Source organism: Trichosurus vulpecula, chromosome 2 (assembly GCF_011100635.1).
Source record: "Trichosurus vulpecula isolate mTriVul1 chromosome 2, mTriVul1.pri, whole genome shotgun sequence".
NCBI classification, from domain to species: domain Eukaryota; kingdom Metazoa; phylum Chordata; class Mammalia; order Diprotodontia; family Phalangeridae; genus Trichosurus; species Trichosurus vulpecula.
The window spans coordinates 406,102,192-406,119,847 of NC_050574.1; the positions used below are offsets into that span (position 1 = coordinate 406,102,192).

The window sequence follows — 17,656 nt, forward strand, 5'->3', positions numbered from 1 at the left end:
AGCACCTTCGGTTATCGCAGGACCCCTTTTTTGTCAATTTTCCAAAGAATGAATACAGCTGCACCTCCCCGAGAAATCCTTTTCATGTCATTTCTCTATTAGATGGCCTTAATAATGAGAGTCTTGGTACAGTATTTATAACAATAAGACTATCCTCTCTTTCCATTTAACACTGAAGAAAGAGGCGATTAATTCTTTACCGCCTCAGTAATTTTGTGGCAGAACTCTTGTTCCTTCTTTAACACGTTCCTTTACCACTCTCTTTTTCTCTCTTTCTTTCTTGATTGTCAGGGAATGACCTACTTGCTGATTTGGTTGCTGTGGTCCAGAGTGGAGTTCTGTAATATTCTGTAAATCGTAAGTCTTTATTAAATCAGAACACTGACCTCCCTGGGAGAAAGTGACTGTTGTAACCTTTAAAACATCAAGGTAATTAATATTCTGAGCCCAGATGAGTTTTTACTCTTCCAATAACACTCTGTTTTTACAGGTTGCTCTTTGTGATTTAAAAATGCCTTCCAAATAGTTAGCAATGACCATCTGAAAATGTAGCCAAATGAGGGGTTTTGCTGCTTATTGTTATTTCTAAAACAGTTCTTGGCATAAGATATATTAACTGCAGCAAGGTAAGGGGCTGAATCAGGTAAAATTATGGATAAAAAATGTTCATTTTATTTATGAAGATTTTTACCAAAATCAATTTTCAGATTTAGGGGGACTACTTATTTACCACCATATTCTCTAGACCCAGAAACTGCCTTGGATGAAGGGAGGAAGAGGAGGGGCTATAATGGTAGTAATTGGTGGGATATGTAAAGAAATAAAATTTCTTGTTCTCTAGACTTTTCGCATTCTCGAGTTGAGCTTAACATAAACAGGGTGATTAGAGTAGACCTGGAAACTGTAGTACAGATATAAGGTTTGAAGAAGGGAACGGGGGAAAAAGAAAGGGGAAATAGAATTGCTTTCCAAATCCAGGCTGTCTTTGGATTTCTCAACTGGAATCTCCTGGCCATGTTTTCTAAGTGGGCTTGCAGACATCAGAGGATCCTTTGATTAAAATCACAAAGCAATTCTTTTTCATTTAAGAACTCAAAGTTACTGTGGAAATGACATTGAAATTTTCAATGGTTGTATAATAGATTATAGCAGCGAAGATAGACGTGTGAACGTCTAGGACTGTGCTCTAGTACATCCTGAATCAGCACTAGATTTTTCTACATTCCTTAATGGAATAGATGGTTTGAGTGTCTAAAGCTTAGGCCATTAAACAGATGTCTGTTTTCATTTATAGCTATAGATGTCTTTAAAGCCCTCAGGCGTGCCAACTAATGCCACATGTGGCTTTTAGATTTTCCAGTTGTTTAAACCACAACTTTACAGTCAGCCGCCCCTATAATGGCAGAGTGGAAGACAGAGACACAAAAGAGGGCATTTTGATTCATGATTTCACTGGACTGTAATTCATATACAGAGCCTATTCTTTTTATTTGAAACTCTGTAAGTATAATATATTTAATGTTTACACAAAACGTCTTGTGAGATGCCATGTGAAATTATTACATTTTATAAATGATAATCACAATAGTTTAGACTTTAAATATAATTTATGGAGATGATAAAATAAGAAACAAGAATTATTACATTTCCTACCATGTGGTCAAAAATGAATGTGTTACAGGGAAGGTCTAATTTTGTCTTAATGATGGGGACAGAATCAAAAATTTACAAAAATGATTTAAATAATTACAAGATTTGGGATGCAATACTTTCTCATTCCGTATGGTAGGTTTAAAAAGAACAACTATGCAGAGCTCCAGAGATTGGTAATGGGACGTGGGATGTGGTTTTTTTTTTCTTGGTCACTGGAATGAAACCAACCTAGGTCAAAAGAGATCAAAGGAATAATAATACGACAGCTGTTCAGTAGACCATGCGACATGCATTAACAGCCATGGTCTTGTTTCTGTTAGATAAGGTGCCTACCAATACCCGCACAGACGGTATTCTTTGTGAGACAGCGTGCTATAGTGGCGAAAATTCAAGTTTGGGTATGAGCAAGTCCTAGGCTCAAATCCTAATTCTGACATAAACTGCAGGACCACGCACATGTCAGTTAATCATACTGATCCTGAGTTTTCTCATTCGTAAATAGGGACAATAATAGATTGCTTCAGATCTCAAGTGAACAGGCACGTAAAGTGATGGACAATTTTTAAAGTGCTGCGTAAATATAAGGTTTGCTGCCCCTGCCTTTTTAAATTCTGAATCGGATAAACACAAAAAGATTAGTATTGCCATCTACAAATACTAAAGTATGATATACATGAAACTGTGAGTCTCTTATGTACATCTTGCTTTTATTTTTAAGCATGTAATAAATTCAAAAAGTAAATTTCAAAGCTATCCTGCTCATCTGTGGTTCCTTCTGGTTTTCCTTCTGTTCTTTTCTTTGCAATTAGAAAATGCTTCAACAGATCTTTCCTTCCTTCCTTCCTTCCTTCCATCTTTCCTTCTGTCTCCTAAATTGCCCAGGTTGGAAGTACACTGGCTACTCAAAGACCGGATCTACTGTTATGCTGTAAATGTTTAACAACTGGCTCTCTGGAAAAAAATATTTGCATGACACATTTTGAAATGTAATTTGCATCACTAACATTTTCTCCATTGCTTTTTAAAGTCTAAGCAATTAACAAAACAACAAATTATGCCCTGATTTGTAGAATTTGCCTAGTTCTAAAGTGGCAGCGGTGGTGGGGTGAATAGAGCATTGGCCTGTAGTCAGGAAGTCCTAAGTTCAAATGCAGCCTCAGACACTCATTATCTGTGTGACCCTGGGCAAGTCACTTGTCCTCTGTGAGCATCACTTTCCTTAACTACAAAGTGGGGATAATAATACCATCTACCTCACAGAATTATTGAGAGGATCAAATGAGGTGATATTTACAAAGAGCTTAGCAGAGTGCCTGGCCCACACACAGTAGGTGCAACATAAATACTTATTCCCTTTCCCTTGTCTCTTCCTTGTAAATGTCTACCCTGCAAATTTTACAATTGGCTCTTGTAATTCTGCATGAGCGGGCTCCAGCATAATGCAGGCCATATTCTAATACAAACTAGTATGGGAGCTTTGATCTGCTTAATTTCCAATGTGGGCTCATTTGGCCCTTCTTAGGCAACTTGATACCCCCAATGTTGATATCAGACTTAATGTGGATGTCCACTCAGCTTAGCTCACTACAGTTCAGAGCTCCTGAGCTCAAGTGATCTAGCAACTTCAAACTCCGTGGCATCAGGAATTAGAGGTATACACCACTATGCCCAGCAATATCTCACAGAACTAAAGAAAGTATATAGATCAATGGACAAAATCTAGAAAAGATATCAGCCACAAATTGCATGGTTATAAAATGTGGCATGAAAAATTATTTTCAATCATGTGAAGAACAATTGCCTCTATTAGTCTTATAGGCAGTTCCAGATTAGAAGATACCTGGTTTCTCATGCTGCTTTCTGTCCAATAATATCACATTCTTCAAAATTTCTACTCTTATTCCACCCCTTCTCTTCCACCTCTTATAATATCTTTTCTATCAGCTGAAAAGAAAGAGACAAAAATCATTCACAATAAGGTATAATGGTCCATCAGGTTAAATAATCAGTAGTGGTGTGTGTGTGTGTGTGTGTGTGTGTGTGTGTGTGTGACTTAAATAATCTAATCTTATATATCCTAATGGACCACCAATTGGTAGAATATGTCGGGGAAAGTATTTAGGTCCTACTGTCTTTCTCAGTGATAACTGTTGATTCCTGACTTTTCCCTCCTTTCCCTAAGATCATGGATCTGTTTTTGGTGACTCACTTTTGAAATGTTAACAATTTCTATATTGGATGGGCATTTCAAAGAATGAATGCCTCAATTTATTCTTGAGGCTAAATAGCTGCCATCTCTGAAACAGGTCTAGGAATTCTTAGTTTTACCAGAATGGTTAAAGCAGCTTCATCAAGATTGAACACCTTAACAGAACCACGTGTGGACCTAAGCTCGGTCCTAGAGCAATTTCCACGCTTGTATTAGCACAGGATTTTTTTCTGTCCCCCAGCATTGCTGCCCAACATTGATAGAAGCACCATTCATTGTTGCATAATCAAGTGTTATGTATTTTAAAATATAACCTTGGGATATAATGTTTTTTAAAAATCATTTTAAAGACCATACTACTGTTGTCCAACATATCATATACATTGTCACCTGTCACTTTCAACAATTCTTAATTTCTAATCAATATTCAACCCATTCCTCTCTGCCTGTTTTAATCCTATGCACCCTTCAAGGCCAAATCCTATCCATTCTTAAAAGGCCCAGTTCAAAGCATAGCTTTAAATGCAAAACAAAACAAAAACTTTTTTGAAGTTGTCAATCAATCAATATTTTTTTCATTTTATTTTTAATTTATGAAATATAACAAGGATTTCTATACCATAATAGAATTTATAAATAGATGATTGCACATGAAACTATAAATCAATATAATTTGCTATTCCTTTTAAATACATGATCAAATTATCATGTAAATTTCTTTTTTTCTCCCCTTCCCTCCTCCTCCTCCCCCACAATTAATATATCCTAGGCACTGCACTCATTTTTGGATTGATATGTTTTGTATTTATATTACAAACATTAACAGATTATTCCTATTTCAAGAGGTCTCTTAGAACTAAGTTAAACAGTTAAATAAAACTATTAATACTGGGACCTCATCTGGAAACGCCTGCAGCATTTCCCATTGGAAGCAGCTTTCTCCCCTCTTTTTATACAAAAAAATTAACATAAATATGTCTTCTCTTCCTCCTACATCTCACCCCATTATAAGTTTTTCCTATTCAGGTGAGGTGTGCTACAAGCTGAAAACTTTGCATGCATGGGATTAATATAAACACTCTACTCAATTTGCCCTAAGCAAAGTTGAAAAACAAAGCATGAGGCAGGAGACTGATGCTCCGATTCTCCTGTAACAGCTCAATCTTGTGTTATAGGTGCCTACCTGAATACTGTAAGGGACATGACACTACAGTGAATAAGTAGGGAGTTTCATGGAACCATTCTGAACAGTTTCCATGTGTTTCACTCTCCACTAAACCATTCTTTCTACCAACTACTCACTCCCCGACTTTCTCAATACTCTTTTTACATATCCAAGACAACAGGGGTAAGTTGTTAATTCTCAGGGGGCGACACTGCAACATAAGAGAAAAAGGAAGACTCCTGAATTAATGAGGATCTTCAGACCCAATTACAGTTTCTTTTCCTCTTTAACTCTCAAAATGTCACGGAGAGTGATGATAAGAAAAAGAAACAAAGGGAATAAAAATTTGGATAGTGGTTTGAGTCTGGGATCTGGGATTTGAGCCTGTCATAAAATTGGTTTGAGAGGGATTTGACTCTAGGCTATAATATGGAGGGAAAAAAGTTCAGTTCGAATAATCATGGGTAGATGGATCTCTCTTTGCACTTTGAAGTTGCATGGAGAAGATGTTTCAGCATTTTATGCTATTCATTCACTTGTATGCCTACAGCTTGAAAAGTAAAGGACCAGGGCCTTGGATACGATGAAAAATGATAATTATATAAAAGGTATTGTATAAGTAATACAGTATGAGTTTGCAGTTATAATTTAATTACTTTTTAAACAGGAGGGAACCTAGAGATTAAAGCCTTTGGCTTTAATCATCTTTGCAAAGATCCTTAAAATGCTGAGCTATGCAAAATCTAGACAGGATCTCAAATTTTAATGGTGAAGTCAACAAATAGAACCGGTAGCAGACAACTTTGAATTAATTTAAAATATTTTAAAAGAGGATCTATATACTAAGAAAAGTGGCTTATAGTATTGATAAATATAGGTGAAACCTATCTAGATTTTGTATAGCTCATCATAACGTCACCAAATTTATGAAATCTTCATGAATCTCTATCCCTTTTATCCCTACTACCATACACAGAAAAAAAGATCACTTTGTGGCCAAACTTTTGTTGCATGATCCTTTCAATCTATCTAGGTTTCCTCAGATCTCCAGCAATCCACTACTGGACTCATACATGAAAAACTTTCCAGGTTTTACAATCCACTGACTTACCCCTAAGAACTCAGGCACTCCAGAACACCATAGTGTTGCACCAGACTTCACTGGAAGAATACCTAAAGTTATTTAAATAATAATACATTTTCTATAGCAGTCCTGCACAACCTGCCACCTGTCAAAGGATTTCCGGTTGACCATGAAAAATGTAGAGGAAAACATCCTCTACATTTTTGCAAGCTGCTGAGATCCTTTGGCATGCCCATGGCTGCTTATGGTCTGTAGTGACTCCACTCAGTTCATCAAATAAGAAGAAAAGAGGTCTCAATTTTCTTATAAATTGAAATGATTAGACAAGACAACCTTTATATATATTTTCAGTTATCTCTGACTCTTTGTGACCCCATCTGGGGTTTTCTTGGCAAAGATACTGGAATGGATTGCCATTTTCTTTTCCAGCTCGTTTTACAGATGAGGAAACTAAGGCAAACAGCGTTAAATGACTCGCCCAGGATGACAGCTAATAAATGTCTGAGGTCAGATTTGAACTCAGGAAGATGAGTCTTCCTGACTTCAGGTCCAATACTCCATCCACTGTGCCAACTAGCTGCCCAGATAACCTTTACATCCCTTCAAATTCTAAAACCCTATTAGCTTTTTGTCTGACTTTTATTAGAACCATTTTTACTGCACAGAACCTCCTTAAGCTCTGACAGTGCCTTATTCAAAGCAAGTTATATATTTAATGTCTGTTTTTCCTTCTTCAAATATGAAAAAAGCTCATCTATTATTAACTGATCTTAATCCTTTTCAAAAGTAAAGAGGTACAGAACGATCCCATTCCTGTTTCCACCTCTTATTCTACTTCAGTAACTTCTTATGATTCCAACTTTAACATTTTTTTCACTCATCTGACTGACTTTTAAACCACTTTCTGCTTAGATAGTTTTAATGGGCCTATTGAAAGAGGTCTTATATCTCTCAGTTATCATGGTCTTTACTGCTCCCTCCATCCAGGATCAGCACCTGTCAGACCACAGAACCCAAAATGCCAGAGTGCAGAATGGCCAGCAGTGTTCTACGTATCTTTTATTTTAACAACATTTCAAGTACAGTGGCATAGGCTTGGGGAATATATGGGCAATGAATATACATCTCATAAATGATGATCTCAAAAACTCAGAATACCCCTAACTGCTCTTTTAGGAAACAGTATTTAAACTATTCTAGGCATTAATCTTTAATGTTTTATCCTACTATGAAGGTGATTAGGGATTCTTGAAGCTTTTCTGGTTGAGAACACAAACTCTTGAAGTTGTTTTGTATAGATATATCTATATATCTATATCTATCTGTCTATATATGCATATGCATACAATATGTCAATATACATACATAGTTGCATATGATCACGTATGTGCACATATCTATGTGTACATATATATATGTATAGATAGATTATTTGACTATGGTAACATGTAAAACAAAGAATAATACAAAATAGTTCTCAACACTGGCTCCCTTTTAATTCTGCAAGAATTGTGGCAGTGGCAGAAAGGGACAGTGTTAAGAATCCTATGATTTCTATAGTGTCTGTAATCATTAACATAACTCTTACTGTACTCTAAATGTGCATCATTGTTCCATGACCAATGAATAGATATACCACTAATTCGATCTTGACATTCTCATTATAAATTAAGCCAGAAACAAAAGGAAGTTGTAGGTAAATGGAAGGAGGGTTTACAGGTCCTTTTCGGAAAGGCGAACAGTTGCAGCTTGTAAAATTGGTTGTATGGTGTCACCAAAGGTAATAATAAACATCATTGCATGAAACACTTGGTCATTTCATATTGCAGTGCTGAGGATGTGATTTTGGGAAAAGGCCACCATAAAGAAATAGCATTTTATGTATCAACGAGAACTGCAGAGGATGAGGAGTTAGATAAATTCTACAAAGATCCTCTGAATTAAATCAATATGTACTTTAATAGTCAGTGAGTCCAATGCAAAGATGAGCATAAGGGAGAGTGGAAAAAAAATCTTGGAAAAAATGGCTGGCCAAAGTCTTGTAGACTACATTCAAGCCCTACAATTTATCATGAATACTTTCTTCAAGAAAGAGAGTTGGGAAGAATTAGATATGATTTGTATCAAATAACATTTTTTCTACCTCCAAAATGGAATTGAATATAACTTTAAAAAATATCTACCAAACCTATAATTTTGCTGGTAAAGGGAATATATTATAATCTTAGAAAGTTGCCATGGGCAATGATTGATTGAATGACTTGCCTGGGTTTGGAGTCAGTAAGTATTCAGAAGCAAGGCTTAAACCTAGGTCTTTCTCATTCCAATTCCAGTTACCTTTCCACCTACTAAACTGATGTTACCCATGCAAGAGTAGTTTTCAAATCAGCTACCTCTATACAGTCAGTTGTTGACGAACGAGAGAAAAGGTCAAAATCAATACCAGATTAAAAGAATAAATTTAAGAAAATATGGCATGTTCTTCAGATAACTCCATCTTGACACACACAAACTATTGATATAGAAAAATGAGGGTGAGATAAAAAAAACAGATTCTCACCCTTTTCTCAAAAAGATAACTGATTTAAACAGTTGCCACAAGAAGACCAAAACATCTAGAAAGTATCTTAGCCAGCATTAATCTCTTAATCGTGCAGAGGGAAATGGGAGGGAAAAGTGACATCAGCTTAGATTTCAAATGCATTTTAAAAAATGTTTTTTGGGAAAATTGTAAAAAAAATTATGAGCTAGATCATCTCACAAATCAGATGGAAAAAATGTTAAAAGGAAAGAATAGTTTACAAAAAGCTTAGCAAGAGACTCGATCCAATCAAACTAGATCAGCTGAAAATTTATCTGGAAGGAGGAAAACATAGGAATGATCAGCACAAAAGATCTACCAAGATTATTATAATAAAATTATTCTCTCCACCTATGACAGTGGGGCAATAGCACTGGGCCCTAACATGTCCCCCCATGTGCAATGCAACAAAGTAGATATAGCTCCAAATAACATAAAGATGAGAAGAGAAGCTGGACAAGGCCATATATTCACACAAGAGGCCTATGCTACAGGCAGTGCAATTTAGAGAATGTTAAGGGATCGAGTCTTAGGAGAATAGAAAGAAAAGGATACTAAAAGAAAGAGGGAATCAACATTATTACTACAGGAAAAAAACTGTAACTACCAACCTATGGGATTACTTGCCAATCACTAAAATGTTTTTGAATATAATCTAAATACACATCAAGGACATCTTTGATGAAGGAATGAAAATTTAACAGGCAATCTTTTGCAAGTGACATTCTATAGCATATCACATTTTGACAGTCACACAATTTGTTAAAAGTTGTAAAAAAATACAATCTCTCATGGTGCTTGTTGTTGGTCAACTATTAAAATAACCCCATACATTTAGATCAGTATAGCAAGATGCTACCTCTCATCTGGACTTTTGCACTAGCTTCTTAATTGTCTCTCTGACTCAAGTTTCTACCAGTTCATCCTCTACACAGCTGCAAAAGTGATTTTCTAATATGCAGGTCTAACTATATCACCAAAAGACACTCAATAAACTCAAGGGACTCCCTCTTACCTCTGGGACCAAATAAAAACTCTTCTGTTTAGCTTTAAAAGTTCTTCACAATCTGACCTTTTGCCTACCTTTCCATTCTTCTCATACATTAACTCATGTCCATGCATTCTACAGTCCTACCAAATTAGCCACGTTAAAATAGTTCATATAACACTTCATCTTCCATCTCCATAAATTTTTACTTCCGTGTCTAGAATACGTTCTCTTCTCACATCTACTTCTCAGAATCCTTTATCTGTATGCCTCTGTTGTTCTGTTTCTGTCTCTGTCTCTCTTTCTCTCTCTGGGTTAAAGTCATAAAGGATAAGAAGACATTAATAGGCTGTGATATACATCACCAGAGCGAAGACCTCTATCAATGATATCACAAATACAGTGCAGAATCTAAGATTTCTAATAATTTAAATGGGTGATTTTGGAAAATGGGACTATCAATTAAGTGTGATTTCATGTTGAAGGATTAAAGAAGATATGTCAAAATCATGTGAAATCAATGTCAAATGCTGCAAAATAACTGATTACACCACAGGAGGGGATTGTTGCATATTAAATTTTTCCAATGTAAGAAAAAGTTTAATCTTATATTCTAAAAATAGATCAGCTTGAAATATCAGACTTGATTCTAAATCTAGCCCCCGACAAAGGACAAAAACCAGGCAAAGTTTATATTTACAATGTTCTCTTTTACTGGTACCTCTGTTATGTGTAAGAATAGCTATCAATTATTTCAATTCTAATCAGCTTGATAAATATTTATAGAGTGAAGTAGACATGCTGGTTTGATACTGCTACTGCCTCCAAGGTATGAACTGATAACAGCTTACAGTGTCACCCCTCCCAGGTAGTAAGAGTTCCTGAAGAATAAAAAATCTTAAAGCCCCAAAGACAAATGACATTTCAAACACTGACAGTTGGTTATTTTTTTTTAAATTAATGACCTTTTGTAGTGCTCCTGAAATCATTCTGTATAGGTGAACAAGCAGAAACTTCTAAAGCTAGATTAAACTGACTCAGTGATAAAAACGAACTATCTAGCAATTTAGTCTCCAATGCTGTATCAAGACCAGTGTTACCTCAAACAGGTAGCTGTTAGGAAACAAATTAAAAGAAAGCTGATTTGGAATAAAAGTCTAACTCCTTAAAACTGGAGCTCATTAAAACAAACAAATAAAACTAAAAGGGACACTATTTTGTTGGGTTTGTTTCTTTGTCCTGTGATTTTGTCAGCATAGGGAACTCTAAGTGTGGAAACTCTCTCTACAATCGAAAGGAATTTTATTTTGTAGAGAGGGAGAATTATAAAGGCAGAAAGGGCATTGAATGTGGAGTTAGAAGACTTGGTCTTCAGTGCTAACTCTACCACCTCCTCTTAATAAGCTTACTTTTTCAGTTTGGTTCCTCTGTGTAAAAGGGGTTGATGATATTTGCACTATTTACTTTCCAGGGCTACCGTTAAAAAAGAACATAAGCCTCTGTTAAGAAAAATGATGCTATTTTGTGTTTTACTTCTAAATGTTTTCATTTCAAATCAGAGATATATTTTTCCCAGTATTTAAACTCATACTAATTGTGTGGTGTCTTACATATATTGATCTGATTTGTTTCTGGCTTATTGAAAAGATTTTTTAAAAATCAGCTATTTCAGGATATTTAAAATATGCTCATAATTCCCATCATTAATTCACACATAAACACATAATATGAATAATTAGCATACTGAGAGAGCTTTTGGGCAGCTAGGTGGCTCAAAGTATCTAACACTGAGCCTGGAGTCTGGAAGATCTGAGTTCAAATGTGGCCTCAGATATTAGCTGTGTGACCCTAGATAAGTCACTTAAACCCTTTTTGCCTCAGTTTCCTCATAGGTGAAATGAGCTGGAGAAGGAAACAGCAAACCAGTATCTTTGCCAAGAAAATCACAAATGGGGTCACAAAGAATCAGACACAACTGAAATGACTGCACAATAGAGAGCTTTAAAGTTTATAAAACACCTTATACATATTATCTTTTTTGATCCTCAGAACAATTCTAAGAGACAAGTATTATTGTTATCGCTATTTTACAGATGAGGAAACAGAGTGAAAAGTTAAGTTAGTAAACCAAGGCCACACAGTTAGTGCTTGAAGCAAGATCTGAACTCAAGTCCTCCTCATACCTAATACAGAGTTGCATATATTGAATCACCTAGCTGCCAACTGTTGTTATACAAACTCAATAGGTGTTCTAATTTAAAATCATTTTTAAACCTAACATTAATTTTATACAATGAGAAGTTTAAAAATATGGAGGAAAACAGTGGATTTTCTGCATCTGAAAGTTTCTTCTTATGTTTGCACATGTGTTTTTTGAAGGCTCACCATTTGAATAATACACACAAATACAGACAGAGCATTATATGTGTGTGTATATACACACACACACACACACATATATATATATATGTACATATGACAAATAGTAAATAATTAAAAGAGGGAAAGCACCAGAATTAAGAGGGGTTAGAGAAGGCTTCCTATAGAAGGTGGGATTTTAGTTGGGGCTTAAAGGAAACCTGGGAAGTCAGTGGTTGGAATGGGGGGGGGAAGGGGGAAGGCAGGGATGGCATTGGAAAAGTCTTCTCTTAGTTACAGAAAACAATTGTATTATTAGTATTAAGTTCCTCACACAAAACACCTATTTGAGTAAGCTAGATTCTCTCGTTTTGATTAACAAAAATAATCGATGCAAGAGGATAAAATGCACAAGATTCAAATTATTACACATTATTCATTTGTCCTTAGCCACAGATTCAACTGACATTTTCTTCAAACGTGTTATAATAGTGATAACTTTTGTGTTTGTTTCCAGATAAGTTTAGACATCTTAAGAAAGATTCTTATGTTAAGTTTAAATGATATTCTCACCTTTAAAAAAAAGTCATGTATCAGCACTTTAAATAGCTGCCAAAATAATCAATTCCTTCCTGCTTCCATTATAAACTCAAGGTTGACAAACTTGATAGATAATGATAAAGACTGATCCAAAGACAGATGCTCAGGGAGAATATTCTCACTTCAGTACCCTAAAGTGTAAATCTTATCATTGTTAGCGGCAGCATTCTGGCTGACTCAGCTACTGGGAAAATTCACAGAAGGAGAGGGGTCTGATGATACAGCCAGACAAAAGCATTATTTAGTCTGAAATTCTTAAATTTGCACCTTGAATTGGGCACATAATCAACTTAGTGGATGGTGAAAATTTCACAGGACATGTATAATATACTCTCTCATATCCTAAAGAGTCAGATTAAAATATTCAGAAAACTGCCAAAGTCTATTTATGGTCTTTCGAATCCCTGTTTAGTGATATTGAAAAGTAAATTCTACTAGTACAGTTTGAAAGATTATAAATTATAAACATGGTGTCACATATTATAAAGATTATAAATTATAGTCACTGAATTACGGTGAGATCTTGTGAGAATGTCACATTCTTCGATTACTTTACTCACACCAAAGACTGTCTGCCATTGTTCAGCTCAACAATTTACCAATCATATATTATCTTTGTGAAGAGAATTTTGCCAAATTCATTGGGGGGAAACAAAGTTTAGATAAGACATAAACCCTGACCTTGTGGGTCATATAACTGAGCAAGGGGATAAGATAAATATACAAATAATTACAATTCAAAATTATACATGAAACTTAATAAGCTAAATGGGTGGGCAGGGGGTGCGGCAAAGAGAATGAGGTAATTTTATTACCAATTATGAAAAGTTCATTACCTTTTTTACCTTCCAGTAACAAAAGCACCACCTCTTCCTTTCTTAAAACAAATGGAGGTGGAACAACAGAGAGGAGGGACAGAGATCAATGTTCAATTTTCACAAAATTCAATTTAATATACATTTATTAAGTACCTGGTATGTGCCAGGCACTATGTTAAGCACTGGTGTTATAAGAAAGAACAGGGGATAGTCTCTCCTCTCTTGGTGTTGAGTATCAATGAAAAAGAAAACTCTGTAATATAATTAATATATTTTTTTGCCAGAAAACTTGAAGCCAAATTTATTGTGCCCATATTATCAACTCTGGTGCCACTGACAATTATCTTTCTGTGCCTTGGATAAACGTTAATTAATTTTATTTTGAACTGTCTTTTCTTATTCTCTTTTCCTGTCTTTGTAAGCTATCTCTGGTCATCTTGTAAGCAGAGTACAAAGATGAAATAAATACATTAGTAAGAGAAGACATATTTATTAAAATCATGGTGTTGACTTGTGTTCTCAACTATACTCTTCCCCCCAGTTGACACCCTCCCAAATCACTCGCACCTGCCTTGTTCTGAACTTTTGTCACCTTGATTCAAATGCATTGATGGGCAGTAAACAAGTTAGGTAGCCTTAAGATTTATGTACCTCAGTACAAGTTGCAGTAGAATTAAGATACCAGAAAAACTCTCAGAAAAGACCTTTAAAAGAAGATACATGAAAACAAAGGATTTTTCTTGTTCAGTCATGTCCTTCTTTTCATGACCCCATTTGGGTTTTCTTGGCCAAGATACTGGAGTGCTTTGTCATTTTCGTCTCCAACTCATTTCACAAATGAGGAAACTGAGGCAAACAGGATTAAGTGACTTGCTCAAGGTCACATAGCTAGAGTCTGAGGAAAGATTTGACCTCAGGTCTGATTCTAGAGTCACTGCTCTATGTTCTACACCATCTAGCTGCCCCTTTTTCTTCTTATAAAAGAAGTGCAGCAATTAACTAGCAAATATGTCTTGAATACCTGTGGGCCTAGAACAATGATAATTTTGTGGTATCCTTGAAAAACAAAAACAAAAATACAATCAAAGATGGTCTAATATGGAGTGGGGTGGGGGGCTTTCCAGGACATTTCCCGGAATATGCTGAAATGTAACCCAATCACCTGAAGCTTCAATATCATGACCACAGGGAACTATGAGATTTTCAATTATCAAAGGATGATGCAATTCTGCTCATAGCATATTATTTTTTCTCTGAGTAGAAAGTTAATATTTTAGGATAGTTTTCAGGGATTGATTTTTTTTAATGGATTTTTAAAATTAACTATATATCAACCTCAAAATTCAAATAGTCAGAATACCCCATTCCTTTAGCTTGGGAGTTCAATGAGATTTCAGTGAACAGAAGTTGATGACCTTGCAAGGCTTCTTCTAGCTACAAAATGCTTTCTTTCCTTTTGTTTATGTCTTTACAGCCAGGACTGTACATATAATGCACTATGAGTTTTGGTCAAACTAGACTGCTTGCTCTTTCTAGATCTTATCCTGTCCTCTACCACCTTTGTAACTTTGTGGTCATTGTACACAATAGTTCTAATGGACTACCTCCATAGAGAGAGGAGGGTAGAAAGCGGGAATACTAAAGCTGGAGTCAGGAGATCCGGGTTCTATTTCAGGATCTGACAGGTACTAGCTGAGTGACCTTGGGCAAATCATGACATCTCTGAACCTATTTCCTTCTCTGTAAAATGGGAGTAAGAGTCACATTATGCATTCCATGACATTGAGGAAAGCAGTACATAAACGGTTATATAAATAAGTTATTATTCTTACTTTATTACTTAAATCCTTAACCTTCAGTGTCCGATTTGGGTTCCATTGGGGTGTGCTGGCACCAGTCTGAACCACATCACGAGAGCTGATTGTTACATTTTCAATCTGAGCAATTTATACCTTACAAATTGGCTAAAGCTACAAATCAGGCTTGATTTGTTATTTTATTGATCTCTAGACTTTAGAAAGTGATGGAGAAGGTGTTAATAATGAATATTATACTAAAAAGTGTGTAATAGGTATTTTCCACCAGAGAGCTAACTGTTAAATATTTTCCAGTGTACTGCTGTTCTACCTGACTCCATGAAACTTTCCCTGACTCCCTGTTCACATTACCAGCTGTAGCTCTAAATGATCTTGTCTACCTCTAAATCTTTATAGAACTATTTGGACATTTCCTATGTATTAATAATATTCAATCTTGGATACAGATATATGTATATTTATGATAGAATCATATATCTAGAACTGGAAACCTCAGAGGCTATTAATCTAATCCCTTCATATTATAGATGAAGAAGCTTTTCTTATTCTTGCTACTGGATGACAACTCACACACATTTGTATACGAAGATTATAGCTCATACTTATATACATAAATATGGTAGAGGACAGAATGAGATCTAGAAATGTCAAGTATGTAGTCTAATTTGACCAATATATATACAGCCTTATACATACATACATACATATATATACATATATATATATGTGTGTGTGTGTGTGTATGTATATGTGTGTGTGTGTGTGTGTGTGTGTGTGTGTGTGTGTGTGTGTGGCCATGGCTGTAGAGATACAAACAAAGGGGGAAAGAAATATTGTGTATCTAGAAGTCTTGCAAGGTCATCAACTTCTGTTTCCTGAAATGTCATTGAACCACCAAGCTATAGGAATGGGGGTGTTCTGGCTATTTAAATATTTATAGAAATGTGAATTATTATATAACAAGTGTACGTATGCATGCATGCATGTGTGTATTATGTGGATGCATGCGTAACTTTTAAATAATGCAAAATACTTTCCAAGCAACAACCCCAGTGATGCTAATATTACTATTCCAATTTTACAGAAAAGAAAACTGAGGTTCTAAGATGTTATTTGACTTGCCTACATTAACATAGATAATAATATCTAAGAATCCTCTTGACTAAATCCAGCAATGTTGGGGGCTTCTTTTGTAATGTACTCATCCATGCCTGATATTGTTTCTTTTGTTAAACTATTTTGAAAAGAAGTGGTTCAATTAAATTCAATAAGCAAGTGTCAAAGGTCTGTTCTAGGAAAGTCCCTGTGCTAGAAACTAGTGATATAAATTTAAAAAAACAATATGAATTCAGTCAGCTGACTGAATATATTAGGAAAAAATAATGTCTTTCTTTAGTTTCTGAAAATCTTCTGAGGTCACTCTATATCTTATATTTTTAGCTATGAGAGTTTCAGGAACAAAAGAAACTTGTTCTACTAGCAATGCTCTGTTAGTATTTCTCTGTATTTAGTTTCTACAGTCAATTTGTGATCAATTGTCCTTCTACAGTAACTTTTGGAAACTTTTTGGAATACACTGTATAGGAAATGCAGAGTATGTCAACAAATTTCAAGAAAAATCATCAGGTGTAAAGTTTGGAACTGAGCCTAAAGCAAATATTTCTGTTTCATATGCTTCTCTAACAAAGGAATAGTGTAGGTGGATCAATAACATCCCTGCCTATTTATTCATAAGAGAAATATGGATAGCAGAAAAACGAATGTATGTGAATTCACAGTAAATCATTAAAAAGCAAAGTTAAAAGTATGTAGGCAATGATGAAAGAACCACATTGAAAATGAAATGAAAGTTAGTTAAAAACTGATGGTCAACCAACTCATGATCCTTGACAGTAATGTCTATATCCCAAATCTCTGTTCTTAATACTCTCTCACATAGATTTGTTTCATTATCTCCAAATACCTATGTAGAATTTTCACCCAGCTATCTCCCTGGCATGTTAAACTCAAATATTCAAAAGTAAACTAATCCTCTTAAGCAGATCCCCTTCTAACCTCACTGTCTATCAGTGCCACCACCATTCTGCTAGTTAGACATACTCAAAAACCTGGACTGAGGCTTTTCTCATCTGTCTCCTTAATCTCTCATATACAGTCAGTTACAAAGTCGCTGATTTTTCTTTTGAAATGATTCTCATACCTGTTCCTTCTTTTCCCAGTCCAATGTCTTAGCATCTACAGAAGTGGCATCAAACTCAAATAAAAAAGACACAGGAGCAACGAAACCGTACACAAGGATCCTTTGCAGACTATAGACTAATTTAGAAAACCGTGTATTGACATTATCTATGTTTTATTGTGTTTTTTGTAAATATTTCCCAAA

The 17,656-nt window shown here is 35.3% G+C and overlaps 1 protein-coding gene across 1 annotated transcript in view; it reads right to left on the reverse strand.

The window, feature by feature from the left end:
• LOC118837263 (neuroligin-4, X-linked) overlaps positions 1 to 17,656 on the reverse strand; it is a 124,240-nt gene that overhangs the window by 41,879 nt on the left and 64,705 nt on the right. Inside the window, exons 2-3 of the mRNA XM_036744174.1 lie at positions 17,474 to 17,527; positions 15,289 to 15,393 (exon numbers count right to left, since the gene is read on the reverse strand). Of these exons, the coding sequence (XP_036600069.1) occupies positions 15,289 to 15,393; positions 17,474 to 17,527 (159 nt within the window). The remainder of the gene's footprint in view (positions 1 to 15,288; positions 15,394 to 17,473; positions 17,528 to 17,656) is intronic.